Source organism: Podarcis cretensis (genome assembly GCF_951804945.1).
Source record: "Podarcis cretensis genome assembly, chromosome: 1".
NCBI lineage: Eukaryota > Metazoa > Chordata > Lepidosauria > Squamata > Lacertidae > Podarcis > Podarcis cretensis.
Window position 1 is genome coordinate 107,902,018 of NC_137170.1, and position 15,816 is coordinate 107,917,833.

The window sequence follows — 15,816 nt, forward strand, 5'->3', positions numbered from 1 at the left end:
AAAGAAATTGGAGCATTCATTTCCTATTCTCTTTATAGTTAACTGTTTCACAGTTACTTGAGAGCCAGCCCCTTCGAACTCTGTGGGACTTACTCCCGAGTAAAACACGCTAAACATTTCGTTGGGCCCGGGCACACATGCACACGCCGTTTCCAAGATCCATCTCTCCAAATTTAACCCCTAGGGAAAGGGAAATAACTACTCCAGTTCTAAATAAGTTATCAGAAGAAAGATACAAGCCGATCCTAAGGACGTTTATTTTTGCAGCTCAACCTCCTTGAACTCAGCTGCCTGGTGGACCTGCTTAGGATCGGGCTGCAAATCTGACTATGACGAGGCGCGCGCGCAAGAGAGAGAGAGAGACATACAAGCTCCGTTGCAGAAGCCATTTAACCAAGCGCAATCTATTTCCCTTTATCAACGGGCCATTTAAATAGCAGCGCATGTGACCCTAGACTTCTAGTGGCAGGGTTGAAATAAGGTGGCAGGAAATCTGCAGAGAAATCAAGCAGAGGAAGAAGAAGGCAGCTCGCGAGGTCTTCGCCTCGCCTCGCCAGTCTCCACTTGAGACTGCAAGTTCCGTCTCCGAAATCACAGCACCGCTTTTTAACATTCAAAAATATAACCATCACAAGAGCAACAATCCCAGCAGCAGCAAAATAAAAAAAATAGGTGCTGTTTATTGTTAATGTCACTGCCAGCTCCCTATATGGGCGTGGAGGCTGCCCTTTGATTAGTCAGAAAAAAGACTGGATTCTGTTCGTTTACATGGATTTATTTGCTGTAAACATTAAAATTGTCTTTCTCAAAGAAAGAGTTTTTAGGGATAAAATGTCCAAGGCTAACTGTCATACACCATAACGGAGAGGGGCGGGGTGGGGTTGTGGGGTGGAGAGGAGGCAGAAACTTAAGGAAGTGCCCTCCTGGAAATATACAAAGAAAAGAAAAAGAAAAACTACAGAATATGGCATTATATATATATAGATATATATTAAAAAAACTTCCTTACTGAAATGTAAAATAATATATTAACCGACAATTTTAGACATTTGTTTTTCAAAAAAGAAAAATATACACCTTTTCCCAACCCCTCACACCCCCTCCAAAAAAACCCAAAAAAACCGAAACCCGAACACTCCCGAAATAAAAATTCAAAGTGCTCAGTTAATTTCCAGGGAGTTCTGTATATGAGATATAAGCACTCTGGAAACGGTGAAAACGCTTGTGGCATGCAAGACTTGGCTCCGCTTCAGACAACAAAATAATCAAGATATAAACTGTTTTCTTTTAATCAGCATCAACAATACATACGACACTTACAAACAAGGAATGCCGGACGGTGTTTACAAAGACGGGAAATAGGGGTCCCTGGCGAAAGGTGTTTGCTTTTTTCCGGGAAGTGGGGCAGGTTGGGGTTTTAGGAAGGAAGAATCTGTTTGGATCTGTGTAACACGTGTGCCCACTTATTTTACAATTGAGAAAAACGTTCGAGGCTTCTTAGAGAACTACCAATCTTTATAAAATCTAGCAGACTACATAGTGTCTGAAATTACTATTTATAGAATATAGACATTACTGAAATAGCAAGTGCCTATAATAAACGTGGTCCTCCTAGAATGGCCCTGCTTTCTCTCGATTAGGTCTTGAATCGTCAACTTCTATCTATTTATTTCTTCAAGCTCCTTTGATTGATTCTCGTTATTCTTTACTTTCTCCTCCCCCCAACCCAACTCTCTTTTTTAAAAAAATTATTATTATTATCATTAATATTATTATCAGAATCGGTTTGAATAGCTTATTCATAAATAGGCACAGAATAGTTTTTGTTTTCCTTTTAAAAAGAAAGAAAGAAAAAGCCAAACCGCATCTGGTGAAATGTACAATCCTTCGCCTTCTGTCGATTCATGCCGCCCCCGTCTCCCTCCCCACACCTTAACTGGTCCTCTATATATATATTACAGCTTTCCTTTACAGCAGAAAATGATTTTTTTATATATAAAAAAAGTCTTAGCTGGGTTCCCTTAGTACACTCGCCTTCGGCAGCAGCTAAGGCTCAGCTTCCTTATCTCAAAAAGTCCTTCATCATAGCCATCATCATCATCATCATCACCATAATAGCAGTAGGAAATTCTGTTTTTTCCCCCCCTCCCTTTTTTTTTTTGTTTCGTTTTGTTTCGGGGAGACCGAGGTGTATGAAGAATACTGTTTGTTTTAGGCGATAATAAAAAGCTTGTACCATGGGATTTGTGTGCAGTCCAAGGAACGGGATCCAGGGTGCCTATAGAGAGAGACCCCCACCCCAATGTCCAGTCTCTGTCCTTCAGGAGAGGCCAACCACAGTCTGAAGGGATGGGAGCCCAGCAGCACCCATGGGTGCTCCTCACGGACCAGGTGTCTTAGTCAGGCCCCTTCATCTGCTTCCTTCCTTCCTTCCTTCCTTCCTTCCTTCCTTCCCCCTCTCTTCCAGGCTTTGAAAGTTCTTCACTTGGAAAGCTCAGCGGCAAAGAAGAGTCCTTCACTCTCTTTCTCTCTGTGTGTGTCTCTTTCTTTCTTTCTTTCTTTCGTTTTTTTTTTCTCTCTCTCTCCCTCTCTCTCCCTCTCTCTTTTATTTTAAAAAGGTAGCGTGTCCAGGAAAAGTTTGTCGATTATTGCCGGCGGTGGCACCAAGTCTTCGAGTTTCAAGTAGAAGATGCGCTGCAGGCCTTGCGTGCAAAGCGTGCGCAGTTCCGGGAGCTTGCCCAGCAGTTTGGACAAGTAATTGGGCCGGTTCAAGCCGCCGTTGTTGAAAGTCACGTGGTCCTTGAGACAATTGACAATCTTGTTCTGCAGTTCCTCCACCCTCTTGGGTTCCTTCAGGCCGTGCCTCTCTGCAAGAGACAAGGGGCTTATTAGACTGGACGCAGTGTGTGTGTGTGTGTGTGTGTGTGTGTGTGTCTGTGGCCATCAGGCCTTGCCTAGAAGACGCAAACTTGCAGCTCCTTAATACCAGGAAGAGGCAACTCTCCCCTTTAGCTGTGCCCTAGCTTGCAAAGGCTAGGCACTTCACCTGGATGTAAATCTCGGAGAATCTCTTTTGAGAAGGCACGTGTAAAAATGGCACAGTCCAACTTCTTGGGCACACCGTATCCGGTGTCAACAGACCAGATTGGCACTTTTGAGTGTGCAAGAGGGTTAAACTGTGTAGCAATAGCTCAACACGAACACGCACTGTCTGAGGATGGTTTTGTGCCTTGCATTTTCTATATTTGCAATCGTGAGAGCAGAGTTGTTATTCCGGATTCATTCAAGTCAGATCTGCAAGGGGCTAGGGATAACAAGTCCATAAATATCCTCGCTCAATCCAGCATAAAATGCAGGAGTTTATTGGCGAAGGAGGAATTCTAATGACGAATGTATGGTAATACTGTAGTATTCTAGTAATCAGGTGGAAAGTGTGGGGGTGAGTATTGTGGACTTTAAAAGGCTGAATTAAAGGTTTCTGGTTTATATGGCAATTCTAACTCTGCTTTAGCAAATTGTACAAATAGGAGACAGACCGTCTTGGGTTGTAAGATTGCAAGTGAAGTGGGAATTCTGATCTGCATGGCTCACTTATAATGATGGGAGGGATGACGCAGTACTTCTTCCAAATTAATTCCAAATCTGGAGCAAAAAAACCCGATGGGGGGTAGGAGCCCAAAGCTCACCTGTCACCATGGCCAGCGCAGCGATGCAGGAGAAGGCGGAGATGTCGATGTTCATGTTCTGCAGGTTGGACGAGAACTCCACGATCGAGTCGATCCATTCGCCGAAGCCGCGGACGCACTGCAGACGGTGCAGGACCACGCCGTTGCAAAAGATCAGCTTGCCTTCCACCGGGTTGGATCTGCCGGGGGAGTTCACCCAGGGGCGGAGAGACAGAGAGAAAGAGGCAAACAACTAATTACTCGCCGAGCAATAAACGGAGGGCTTAAGAGGCACCTAATTACCGAGGAGTTAATAAAACGCAGCTCAGCGGACCTTGAACGGCTCGGGATTTTCTCATCAGACTGGCAGGCAGGCATCCATCCACACATCCATAGGCGCGTGCAAACACCCAGGACTGCGCCGCCTCCGATCCCTGCCTAATTGTCCCGGCTCTGCCTCCTTTTGCCTACCTGTAGGCTAACCGCAGGACGAAGAGCTCCAAGAAAGCGGATTCAAAGAGCAGGTCCTGGTCCTGTTTGGGGAGATCGGTGAAGCCGGGGATCTTTTCCGCCCAGCCCCGGATGATTTCCATGGAGCCAGTCAAGAGATCGTAGAACTGCTGGATGTGCTGCGTGTCGTCGCCGCTCATCTGATAGTCCGGGTTAGCCTGGAACTGGAGTCGCCATTCCGGAGAAGAAGGAGAAACGGATGGGGAAAGATGGGAAGGGAAGGCAAGTGGGGGAGGAAGGAGAGAGAGAGAGAGGAAGAGACCCCAGCAATTTAATGAGGTTCTCTAAAATATATCGCCCGTGAAATTGCTAACCCCATTCCGAGGAGGGGAGCCTGGTTTTTATAACAATTAAACCTCGCTCTGACCAGTAAGGAAATTAAGATGTTCCAGGGCAATTAATTCAATTAGGGGTGGTGCTAGGAAGGTGGAAATTGCCGTGGCCAAGAAGGGTCGGCTTAGCAGAGGCGCCCTGGGAAAGCGCCCCGAAGGACCCGCCAGGAGGGGAAATCCAAGCAGCGCCTGATTTTATTTTTTTGCCTCTGGAAAAGCGAGTGTCGTAGGATGGGTGCGATGGTGACACTAGGAATGAATCCTCTGGCACACACAGGCCCGTATGTGTCGTGAAACACACACACACACTTGTATAAGCACATATGTCTAAGAAGATAAAACACATCCACGCAAGTGTCTGTCCCCATCATTTTATTTAATTTTCATTATTCAGACATATACACGTGTGTCGTGTCCCTGTTGGGGTGCAGAAGCACAGAAGGACCAGGTAATAATAATAATAATAATAATAATAATAATAAAGCTAGCATTATGCGGTATGGACAGGGAAAGAGGGAGATCCCAATCGGCAAACCCTCCTCTCTCTTCCCCCACAAACCAGAATGAGCCAAAATATATACCCTGAATTAGCTCCCCAAAGCATTTCGGATAAGGAACTCCACTAAGGCCAGTGTATGTGCTGTCTCCAATAATGACTTTGAGGATCAGGCCTAACAGGTCGGTCCTACTCGCCGCTACTTCGAGAGTAGATCTTTCCTGATTCACTTCCCTAAGCACCCTAAGCAAATCCTACGGGAATCAAAGGCCTCTCTTAGAAGCAGATGTGGGCAAGGCGTTGCTTCTAAGGCATAAACCTCCCCCTCACATCCACCCCTGCCCCCGACCCACACCACAGTCCTGCCCTGATGTATCTTAAGAGCAGTCCTCCAATATCCCTGCGGTTTCTTGGCAACAGCTTTAGGGCAAAGGGACTCTCTCCTCCCAAACAGAGAAATGGCCTCGCTACGGACTAGCCGCGTGCTCAGCGCGTCCCCCCGCGAGGCGGACCCTTCGGCGAATGTTGTCTCCAGCTTACCCTGGAATAGTCCAGGCTGGTCATAGCCGGGTTGGAGTCGACATGGGCTCTCACCAGGGCACTGATCAGACTCACCGGGGGCGACGGGGGAGAGGGCTCCTGGGGGCTCTTCGGTTTCGACGGCAAGCGACCCCGCCGGCCTTTTAAACTGTCTGTGCGAACCACTGCAAAAGAGAGAGCTGGTCAACTCGCCCGGCCAGAGAGGGAGCAGCTTTTGAACAGGAAAGCGAAGAAGCCCTGACATCCCTTACGCGACCGCCACCTCCGCCCCCCGGGGATGAAGTGCCCATAATCTCTTCGACGGCACCAGGAAGCCTCCAACACAAAGGTGTTCAGAGTTCCCACTGAATGAATATTCCTTTATTTGCTTTTCCTCTCGTGCGTATGTGCGCGCCGGAGCAAAAGTTGCTTGTTAAAAGGAACCACCAGTGTATAGTATACACCCTTGTGGATGGAAATCTCGACTCTGAAATTGGGATGGAGCGGTGTAGCTTCTGTGAGCCTGGAATGGGCCTCAGCATTTGTTCGGTCTTAGCCAGTGCTATTTTTCTAGAAAAACAGGTGCCGGAACTCACTCTAAACACTTCCCAATTGAGAGGTGCCGGTACTCACCCGAGAGTTCCGGTGACTTATTCCTGGGAGGAAAAAGCCCTGGCATTAGCCATGAAATGAATGGCATTCTTGTTTAGGAAAGAGTGCATCTGAGCCTTGGCAAAATCCCAACCCCGCCTCGACTCTCTTTGCCCTGGGATGCCTCCTCCTTCACATCTTAGACGTAAGGAACCTATGCCTGGGTCCCTTCACGTCTAGGATGAAGGCCATCCGGTTCCAGAGAGGGGCCAGTAACTGCCTCTGCTTCTTCGATTTCATCCTAAGCTCCCTGGGCAGTTAAGGCCTCTGCTTGCCTGTTTATTTACTTCTCTGGGAGATTCCCCTGCGAGTCAGTGTGTGTAGGCGCTTGACTGTGGCCGTCGAAGGACCATGGTCCCAGAGCTCTCCGCTATCTTTGCAGGTTTACTGAAAAGCCTCCCCAGGCTTGCACTCGTTTGCATAGGACTGAATAAGGCCCGAACGCTGCTGGGACACGGACGTTCTTCGACGTGGCGAACGGGAAAGGAAGTGTGCGCGTCCGCGCTTCCTTCTCGCAGCTGTGGCTGGTGGCTACTCCGAGGACCAGCCCGCCCCCCCTCCCGCTCCCAGTCATCCCGGCAGCCCCTCCCCCCCGACAAGCGGTACCTTCTTTGACCATGCCGACTGCCAGGCACTTCTGAAAGCGACAGTACTGGCACCGATTCCGGCGGCGTTTGTCCACGGGGCAGTTTTTATTCGCTAGGCAAACATACTTGGCGTTTTTCTGGACAGTGCGCTGCGGAAAAGAGGAGAGGAGATTGGGGTGGGGGAGTCCAAAGGAGGCGCCCTCGGTTAAATTCCCTGCACAGCGCCTCGCTGTTTCCCCCTCCCACCCTCCTCTCGCTCGCCTTCCCCTTCCCCTCCAGCCCTTCTTCTTTTCCAAGGCATTTATCTCGAAACAAATGGGAAGCGAGCGCGCCGGCCCCGCAGCTCCTTGCCGATGCTTGATATGCCAAGCGGAGGAGAGAGGAGACGTTCGGTAAATACAAATCCGTGGGCATTCATATTATTTACATTCCTCCGAGACCTTCTCTCTTTCAAATGATAAGATTATTCAATCAGAATGGGGGAAATAAAGAGATCACTTAATTTGACCATAGGGAATTCCGTTCCACTTGGTTAGCTTAGACACGGTTCTCTGTCCTAACCAATTTCAATCCGAAGGCAAAAGGCGAGCGCATGCAAATAGCTCCCTTAGCCCGCCCGCTCGGCCTCTGTTCGCCTCTCCTTTAGGGAGAGGTAGGAGGGAAATGGTGTTTGTTGTTGTTGTTTTAAAGAGAGTGGGTTGGGCGACGAAAGCTGCCTGGGGAGGACAGCGACTTTCTGACACATGGACCACAGTTTTTCCTTCCTCTTTTCCCCAGGTGATGGGCTGCCTGTAGAGATTCTGAGCAGGCCTCAGGATGCAGCGTCGAGCGCATTAAAATATTAAAAACCCACCCTCACCCAACAGCGCCCGAATGCGCTCCTAAATTCCTGGTTTGGCTTGATCCCTCTGGTACGCTTTGCGTCGGGTTGGGGGAGAGAAAGAGGTCTGGGGCTTGGCGGCGCTTTCTCTCCCCTGATTCCAAAAGCACGTCTCCGAAATCCTGACTTTTCCTGACTCCCTTGGTCAAGCAACCGGGCATCTGTTGGCCCTTGTGGTCTCCGCAGTGCCAACAATAAACCCTGGCGACAGAGGGGCTGGGTGGGGTTTCTTCCCCACTTCTCCCACTTTCATAAAGATTATCCGCCGTAACGGATTGTCCGGCCTTAACATATTCAGCAACAGAGTAGGACAAAAGCGTGGTCAACAAGAAAATAAATAAATAAAGTTGCGCTTGGCCAACTCTTCCGACGGCTGGGAAATGCGGGGTGGGGGAGGGGAACCCCAAATCTCTACTTTTGGCAGAGAGTTTAGACTAAAAGGGGCGACTGTAAATATCTGAGCTAGGAATATTAGCGTCTAGAGTTTCTGAAGCGCATGTCAATATTCCCTCGTAGGGAGACTAAAAAGGTGGTTTAAACTGTGACTTTCTCAAGTCAAGGATTCGAAGGAGATTTGGGGACAGGTGAGTCGAGAACTGGTAGGAGAGTTTATGCCGCTTGAATAGGGCCCGATCCCATCTATGCGCGCTGGGACGCCTGGCGCGATTAACAGCTTGTCTCTCTTTAGGATGCAAAGGGAAGAGAACCAGGGCTGAAGTTTGTTCTGGGTTCATGAACCCTGGGCGCAAGGGTGGTGGGTTCCCGCTATAGGGCTTCCTTCCTTTCAGGGCTGTCCAAGGCCGGGCGTCTAATGCGGAGTAATCAGGGAGTGGCAATTATCATACCAGGCTAAAACAGCCAGGTGTGGATTCCAATTTGCGGGGGCGGGGCCTCGGCCAAGATTGGGAGAGCGAAGAAGGGATCTATCCATCAGTGCCTTGGAGGAAGGAGCGATGGATGGGCACAGAGGACAGGACAGATGCAGGGGAGGGAGGGATGCGGGGATGGAGAGCTGCGCTAGCGGCTCGGCAGCTGGAGAGACGGCAGGCGAAAAATCTGGTCCTCCTCCTCCATCACCACTGACACAGAAGCCCTCCCCCCGCCCCCAGTCGCGGCTTCATAGCAGCAGCATCTCACCTTGAAGAAGCCTTTGCAGCCCTCGCAGGTGCGCACGCCGTAGTGCTGGCAGGCGGCGTTGTCCCCGCAAACGGCGCAGAGCCCCTCGTTAGAGGGCGAGCCCCGCGAGGGCGGCGAGGGCACCTGGGCGTCCAGGAGCTGCGAAGCGTGCCCGATCTGCAGCCCGGGGAAGCCGACGGCAGCGGCCTGCTTGCGGATGGGGTTGGGCAGGGCGAAGGGCTGCCCGTCGTGGTGGTGGTGATGGTGGTGGGGCCCGCCGGGCTCGCCGTTGAGCGGCAGGGTGTGCAGGGGCCCGTCGAAGCGCATCTGGCAGCTGCCCACCGGCGTGCCGGGCGGAGACTGCTTGAAGGAGAAGAGCGAGAGGCGCGGCACGGCCGTCGGGGCCACCGCTTTGTGCATCCCGCCGCCGCCTCCGCCCCCGACGGCCGCCGCTCCGCCGTAGGCCTGTGCGTGGTGGTGATGGTGGTGGTGATGGTGGTGGTGGTGGAAGCCGTGCAGGGGCCCCGCCTCGTCCCACACGCTCTGCCCGGGGCCGAAGCCCGCGGTCGGGGCTGGCGGCGACGAGCACGGCTTGTAGTAGACGGCCAGCTCGTCGGGCTGCTGCGGCCCGGCGGCCGGCGGCGGCTGCTGGGGCGGCGGAGGGGGGTAGCCGTGCGAGTGGCCGTGCAGGGGCAACTCCTCGACCTTGATGGAGGGCGGCGGGGGCGGCGGCGGCGGGGGCGGCGGAGGCGGCGGCGGCGGCTGCGAGGGCATTTGGTACAGGCAAGGCGGCTTGACGTCGTAGCCCGCGGCGGCTGCGGCGGCGGCGGCGCCGTAGTTGTCCATGAACGTACTGAAGCTGGGGAGAGAAGTGGTGGCAGTGATTTCAGTGTTGGTCAGGTCCATGCTAAACTTGACAAACTCGGGCGTTAAGAAGTCCGAGCTGTACTCCCCGGCAGCCGCCGAGTGGTGGTAAGCGTAGCTCTGCGTGGCCGGGCTGGCTCCTTGCGGCGAGGACCCGAACTGAGCCTGGACGCAGGGCATGGCTGCAAACGAGACACGGCACAACAACAACAACATGGCTCAGCTGGGGGGTCAGGGTGGTTAGCTGCTGCGCAGCAACAAGCCCCCGAAGGGGAAAACCCAGCCGCCCACACCGCCCGCCCACACCGCCAAGCTCCCTCCTTGTGCCTCCCCCTCCCCACCAACCACCGCCCTCACGTCGGGGAATGGGGTTCGGGAGGAAGAAGATGAAGGGAGCTGGAGGAGGAGGAGGGAAGTGGGAAGTGGGGCAGCAAGGGGAGAAAGCCGGGCTGAGATGGCAGGACGGAAGAGTGGAGGAAGGAGGAAGTTCGACGTGGCCCACCGGCAGGGCGAAAAAAGCTGGCAGCAGAAGGGAGGCTGCAGTGGGGAAGATAGACAGAGAGTGAGGAGGAGGAGGAGGAGGAGGAGGAGGAGAAGAAGAAGAAGAAGAAGAAGAAGGGGAGGAGACAGGGAGCTGGGCGATGGGGAGGTGGGTCAGGCAGAGAAAGAGAGAGGGAAGAGGTCGTGGCATGTAGAGGTGGGGATGGGGGAGAGACGAGGGGCAGAGAGGGGGAAGGAAGGACTGATCGTGGGGAAGAGGGATGGGAACGATCCCCTCTAAGCAGAGAAAAGCCCCGCAGGCAAGCCCAACGAGGGCCGTCTGAGAGCTGTCAGTGCTTGAGCTGCAGAGGGTGTAGCCCGCATATCCCCCCCCCCACATTGCCCCAATATATTTTCCCCTCCCTCTCTCTTTCCCTCTCTCTCTGCATATTCCCCTTCCCCTCCCCCTCCCCAAATTGTGCCTAAGCCCATCTCTCCGGACTTGCCCCATCTCTCAGCTTTCAGGTCCCCAGGAAAGGAGCGTTTGGGGATCTGGAGGAGGACGATGGATGGATGCAAATAGCCAGGGACTCACCCACCTTCAGCCGAGTGAGAGGCGTTTTCGGGGGGGCTAAAGGCGGACAGCGTCGGAATTCAATGGAGGGACAGGTTGCCAAGACGGGAGGGAAGCGCTGCGGACTCCAGAATGACCCGGGTGCTCCCTGGAAAGCACAAAAAGAGCGGGAGGGAAACAAACACACAGAGGAGAGGAGGGGAGGGGGAAAAAACTTGTTATTCTTTCAACCTCACTTGGAAAGGACTAGGAGGGGAAGATGCGGCTGCCAAGGGACTCGATCCCCAACCGCTGGGAAGAGAGCAGGACTTCCTCGAAAGCCCAAGGCAGGGCAGGTGGCACCGAAAGTTTGGGGGCATTAGAACCTTAATATGTGTGAGCAGATGAGGGTGATGTAAGGGGAAAACTTGGCTTGTGTTAGAAAATCTAAAGTAGCTGTCACGCGTGTCATTTTTTCCTCACTGTATATAACAAAAGTGCAATGAAATTTGCTTTGATTCCTCCTCTTACTTCTTAGTAGTGTATGTCTAAGTCTATCCATATATACACGCAGACAGATTATCAAATGCCCCAAGATTGACAGTTTACTCGGAAGTACTTCAGTCATTAGGAAATTAGACACAAGAAAATGTCCTTAGGGTGTGTGTGTGTGTATACTATAGATAGATAGATACACACACACACACACACACACTAATTAAATGGCGACACCCACAACCCCCTCCTTCCCTTTCCTCTAGAAATTCCGCTGGACTGTAGGAAAAGGAGAAAAACAGCCATAAAGTGAATTAATTAAAAGGCACACGCGCGCACAATGAGGAAGGCAATTAAAGAGCAAAGCAGCTCCGTCCATGACAGGTCCCGAAGCTGCAGGCGGAACAGGGCGAAAGGGCGCCTAAGGGACGCGCGCGCGCCGACAAAGTAGCAAATCTGAAGAGAAAGGGATCCCTCTCTCAACTCTTCCGGATGGCTTTCGGAACTGACCCACGTCTAAGGGGCGGGAGGGTGGCTGGCTTTTCCCGACCACTACATCCCCAAACACAGTTTCTCTAGATCTACAATGAAAACAGCGTCGGAAAGTTCGCCAACTGAAGCCAGGCAGCCGGCCCGCCAAAGGGACTCTCCTCTTTGCGCCCACTCCAGATCCGTGTCCCCGGCATGCCTTAATTCGAATTCCATCCGAAGCAAAGAGTCTCTTCATCTGTCAGCTAGTTTAACCCCTGGCACCCTCTTCTAATTCTTCCCCTTCCTCCTGCTCTCCTCCCAATTTGGAAGGGATTTCCCTCTCCGGATCGACTCCCGCGCTGTCCCTGCTAGGTCAGGGGGCCGGCATCCCCCTTCCCGGTGTTACAAAGCCGCGTGCGTTACACTAATTTAAACCCCCCACCAACCTCCGGCAGTAATAAAACCTTGAAAGGCGACGACGCGCTGGCTAAGCTTCTCAACTGGCGGAGATCAAAGTCGTTCCCAAGCAACACACATCCGCCCAGCAACTTTTATCCCTCTCCAATTGAACCCTGGACCAAAATCGTAAGAAAATAATAATAATAATAATATAAAACCCCGCACACCGAGGATCTTAACCCTCAAGGTTGCGCCAGCAAGTCCAGAAGAGGCGAGCAGATTAAACCCAAAGTTGACTTTGCCCCCCTTATAATAACTGGAAACAGCCGGTTAGGAATATAAGGGGGAGGGCGCTGGTTGGAAGAACCCCCGACCTGAAGGCCGGGCAGCGAGGTCTTTCTTTCTAGGAAGAAGAACATTTGGAGCACAACCTCCTGCACGACGTGTTACTATTTCCTTCCTTGCCCCACCCCCCGTCTCCAGTCTCTCCCCCCCCCCCGCTACTTTCCCTCGCCTTTGAGAAACCCGGGCAGCGCATCCAGATGGCAGTTAAGCCGAGAGTGCCCCCCCCACCCCCAGACCCGGCGCGATCCACTTACTTGTTGGGTTGTGGCTGTTTCATTCATTCACCGGTGGGGAGTAGTAGCTCCGATTCCCAGGGGCGGATGGGCGAGGTAAAGCGAGCGAGCGAGCGAGCGGAGAGCAAGCGAGAGCGCGCGATCCCCGGCTGCTGCTGCTGCGGCGACGGCGGCGGCGGCGGCGTCTTCTCGGTCGCTCTCTCCGCCTGCCTGGCTGCTTGGCTGCCGGGCTGCCTGTCTCCCGCACGCGCGCCCCCTCCGCGCCCGCCTAGCCTCGCCTCTCCTCTCGGCGCCGGGCGCCACGCACTCCTTCTCTCTCCAGGAAGTGCAGCGCGAGAGCGCAGCGCGGGGCGAGCAAGCCGGACGGACTGGCCCTTGCCTGCAATGTGCCTTTGTTTATGTGGGCTCCCTTTTGCCCAGCCAACATGCACCTCGAGTCTCCAAGCGTCAGTGCACGTCAGTGCCGCCCGCCCAATCAGCCGGGCCAGGGGCTGGATCGCTCCGTACCGTTGGCTAGCGCTCGCTTTGGTAAATTTCCGACGTGACATCACCAAGAGTGGCGCTTTTAAGGTGGGAAGCAACTCGCCGCCTCGCTCGCCTGCCTGCCTGCCTGCTTTCCCGCCTGCCAAGCTGGGAGCTGCTTTGGGCCAAAAGAGGGGCAGGGCTCGCCACTTTTCCCTCTCTTTCTGCTCCCCACCCCCCCTCTTCTGGTACACCCCCCATGTCCGAGATTGTAAACAAAGAGAGAGGCCTCCTTCCCTCTCCCCGCCCCTTGTTGTCACCGACCGAGCCCAGACAGCTGTCAATCCAGATCTCCCCCACTCCCGCCCCTTCGGTGCAACGCGTGTTCATTTTATCTCACAGGAAATCCTAGGATGGTAGAGTTGGAAGGGACCACGAAGGGCATCTAGTCCGACCCGCTGCAAGGCAGGGATCTTTTGCTCAGCGTGGGGCCCCCAACCCACGACCCCAAGATTTAAGAGGATCTACTATGCCCACTTCCAGATCTGAGGTGGAAATCCTAGAGGAGACACTTGCCTCTGAAGGAGTCCCATTGAATTTAGGGGTGCCAACTTGGATGAAATATTCATAATCAATCACATGATGTGGTGCACACAGTTTGAATGGCAATGCCTATCAACTTTGGGGGGAGGTTCAAATATTTTATGGTGGGGGGCGAATGGACCTCAGCCCCTAGGAGCTGGCTCCTAGGGCGGGGTTTAACTTCTGAGTGAGCACACACAAGGCTGCTCTGCATATTTGTCTATCTATCTATCATCTATCTATCTATCTCTATCATCTCTGTCCATCCATCTTTAACTGACCCATCTTTCTATCAGAGACTCTGTAGCTTCTCTTATCCCGGATGCGCCCTCCCCCTCCCCGTGCCGCTTCTGCGAGAGGGGCATTTGACAGGTAAAGAACCAGGAATGCATTGACGCAGCCAGTCCATCCCTTTTTAAAAGCTGAGACAACGCATGCAACAAGTTGCACAATCAGTCCCTAGTCCCGAAGCATCACTCCTTCGAGCTGCTCTTCTTTCTTTTCTCAACTTTGCAAAATGTATCATTTCTGAAGAAGCGCGCGCGCGCAAGGGGGCGGGGGAGGGGAGAGAGCTGTGGAGAGGAGGAATCCATCGGTCTTTTGGGAAAGTTCATGCTTGAGGAACATGCGGCGTCTTTTCCTCCTTACTATATAGATGGGGAACGACAAACACATGACACAATATTATGCAGAAGAATTTGCTCCAGTCTTGCGGGGGAGGGGGAAGAGACCCGTTTGCAACTATTGCACGCACAGCGGTTGAGTTCAGAGGCAGGGCAAGGATTCACAGGAAGGCGCGTGCGTGCGTGTGTGTTTGGTGAAGGAAAAGTGGGACGATGCTCAGGATCCGGACATGCTTCCTCGGAATCGAGGCTGCAGCCCTAACTAAGCACACCCAAGATTCGCTGAAGGGAGCGCGAGCGAGCCCTACTTCCCAGGTCTAAGGTTGCACTGGACGTGCCCCAGCGAGGCTTGCTTGTGAGTAAGGGCTTCTCCAATTAGGGACTTGCTGCTTTCAAGGGCGGGGTGGGATGGGAAACATAGGTCTTGCCTGCTCCTCCGCACTTTTTCTTCGGTCGGTGAGCCACCGGGACGGATGCTCTCCGAGTGGGCAGTGCCAATGCCCAGGGAGTAAGTACTAGTAGGGGCAGGCGGGGCTGGGGCTGAAGGAGAGGGCACAAGCCATCATCTCCTGAGCTGGAAAAGTTGCTCGTCGGGGGAGCCCCGTGCCCACTCCACCCCCTGCTTTCCCAGAGCCCTAAGCAGCCAGAAAAGGAGGGCGATTCACAGGCGTCTCCTCTTTCCTTCCGCCTTCCCCCTGGGCCCACGGACCCACCCCCTCCTCAATATTCCAGGCGGAGAAAAATGGCCAAAAAGTGTCAACCCCCCACCCTAAAACACCCACCCACCCACACGCACCCACCCACCTTGAGAGATAACTCAGTTGGTCATGGGTTCGAGCCCCAAAATATTCCTGCACTGAAACTGTACAATTCTATTATTCTACCCACATGGGCGTAGCCAGGATTTTTGTTAGGGTGGGGGTAGGCTTTTGCTAGGGGGTCAGAACCTGAAATTCGTATTGGTTTGTATTTATTTTGGGGGCAGCTGCCCTCCCTGCCGCCCCTTGGCCACGCCCATGCCTACCCTGCCAGTGGCGTGACACCAAGCCTTTGCTCCTAAACTGCCAAGGTTTGACCTGATCTTGCACGTGGGGAGGATGACGATGGGGGGCTTAGCAGCGCTGTGTGTGAAAACCTGGGACAAACTAAAGAGCGGGAAAGGAGGGAGAGACTTGTGGAAATCGGCTACTTAATGGCCATGTCTCCGGGGAAAGATCCTGCGCAGGGTACGCGTCGCCTCGAGCAGAACCTCAACTTTGGTTAAGAAGACCGACCTGCTCCTTTTTATTTACCTTGGGGAAATCTGGTCGCCCGATGGCTACTTCCAGCGGTCTTCCCCGCAGTAAAAAAAAAAAAAAAAAGGACCTGTTTTTTTTTTTTTTTAATTTCCTTCCCCAAGTTGGAATTGGAAGGATATCCCCGACGGCCTGAAACTCTCCCCTCCCTTGTTTTGCTGAGCGTGGGGGTGGAGGATATATGAGCCCAGCGGGATTCCCTCCCGGACGGGCCAAGACTCCTCTCCCCCCTCGCCCTTACTCCGTGCTATTTTTAGG

General features: G+C 53.1%; 1 protein-coding gene across 4 annotated transcripts; it reads right to left on the reverse strand.

Annotated features, from left to right (window-relative positions):
- Positions 1-1,273: 1,273 nt before the first annotated feature.
- NR4A2 (nuclear receptor subfamily 4 group A member 2) lies at positions 1,274-12,991 on the reverse strand. 4 transcript variants are annotated; one of them, XM_079970609.1, is made up of 8 exons: positions 12,618-12,991; positions 10,696-10,822; positions 8,778-9,802; positions 6,780-6,909; positions 5,619-5,707; positions 4,137-4,339; positions 3,687-3,865; positions 1,274-2,867 (listed from the first exon to the last, which is right to left on the reverse strand). In XM_079970609.1, exons 1-8 carry the CDS (start codon positions 12,642-12,644, stop codon positions 2,611-2,613), a joined length of 2,037 nt encoding a protein of 678 aa, XP_079826735.1. In that variant the 5' UTR covers positions 12,645-12,991; the 3' UTR covers positions 1,274-2,610. The 4 variants fall into 4 exon arrangements, with proteins under 4 accessions (XP_079826735.1, XP_079826734.1, XP_079826737.1 ...); XM_079970608.1 differs by having other exon boundaries at positions 5,544-5,707; XM_079970611.1 differs by lacking the exon at positions 12,618-12,991 and having other exon boundaries at positions 5,544-5,707; positions 8,778-9,615; positions 10,700-10,825.
- Between the last annotated feature and the right edge of the window lie 2,825 nt (positions 12,992-15,816).

Excerpts from the sequence above, each read along its gene's own strand:
- NR4A2 (XM_079970608.1), bottom strand. The coding sequence starts at position 12,644 with ATGAATGAAACAGCCACAACCCAACAA. Across the intron at positions 6,910-8,777 it reads GCTGCAAAGGCTTCTTCAAG|CGCACTGTCCAGAAAAACGC; the intron begins GTGAGATGCTGC and ends TCTTTTCCGCAG. Across the intron at positions 4,340-5,543 it reads CCAGCCTGGACTATTCCAGG|TTCCAGGCTAACCCGGACTA; the intron begins GTAAGCTGGAGA and ends TGGCGACTCCAG.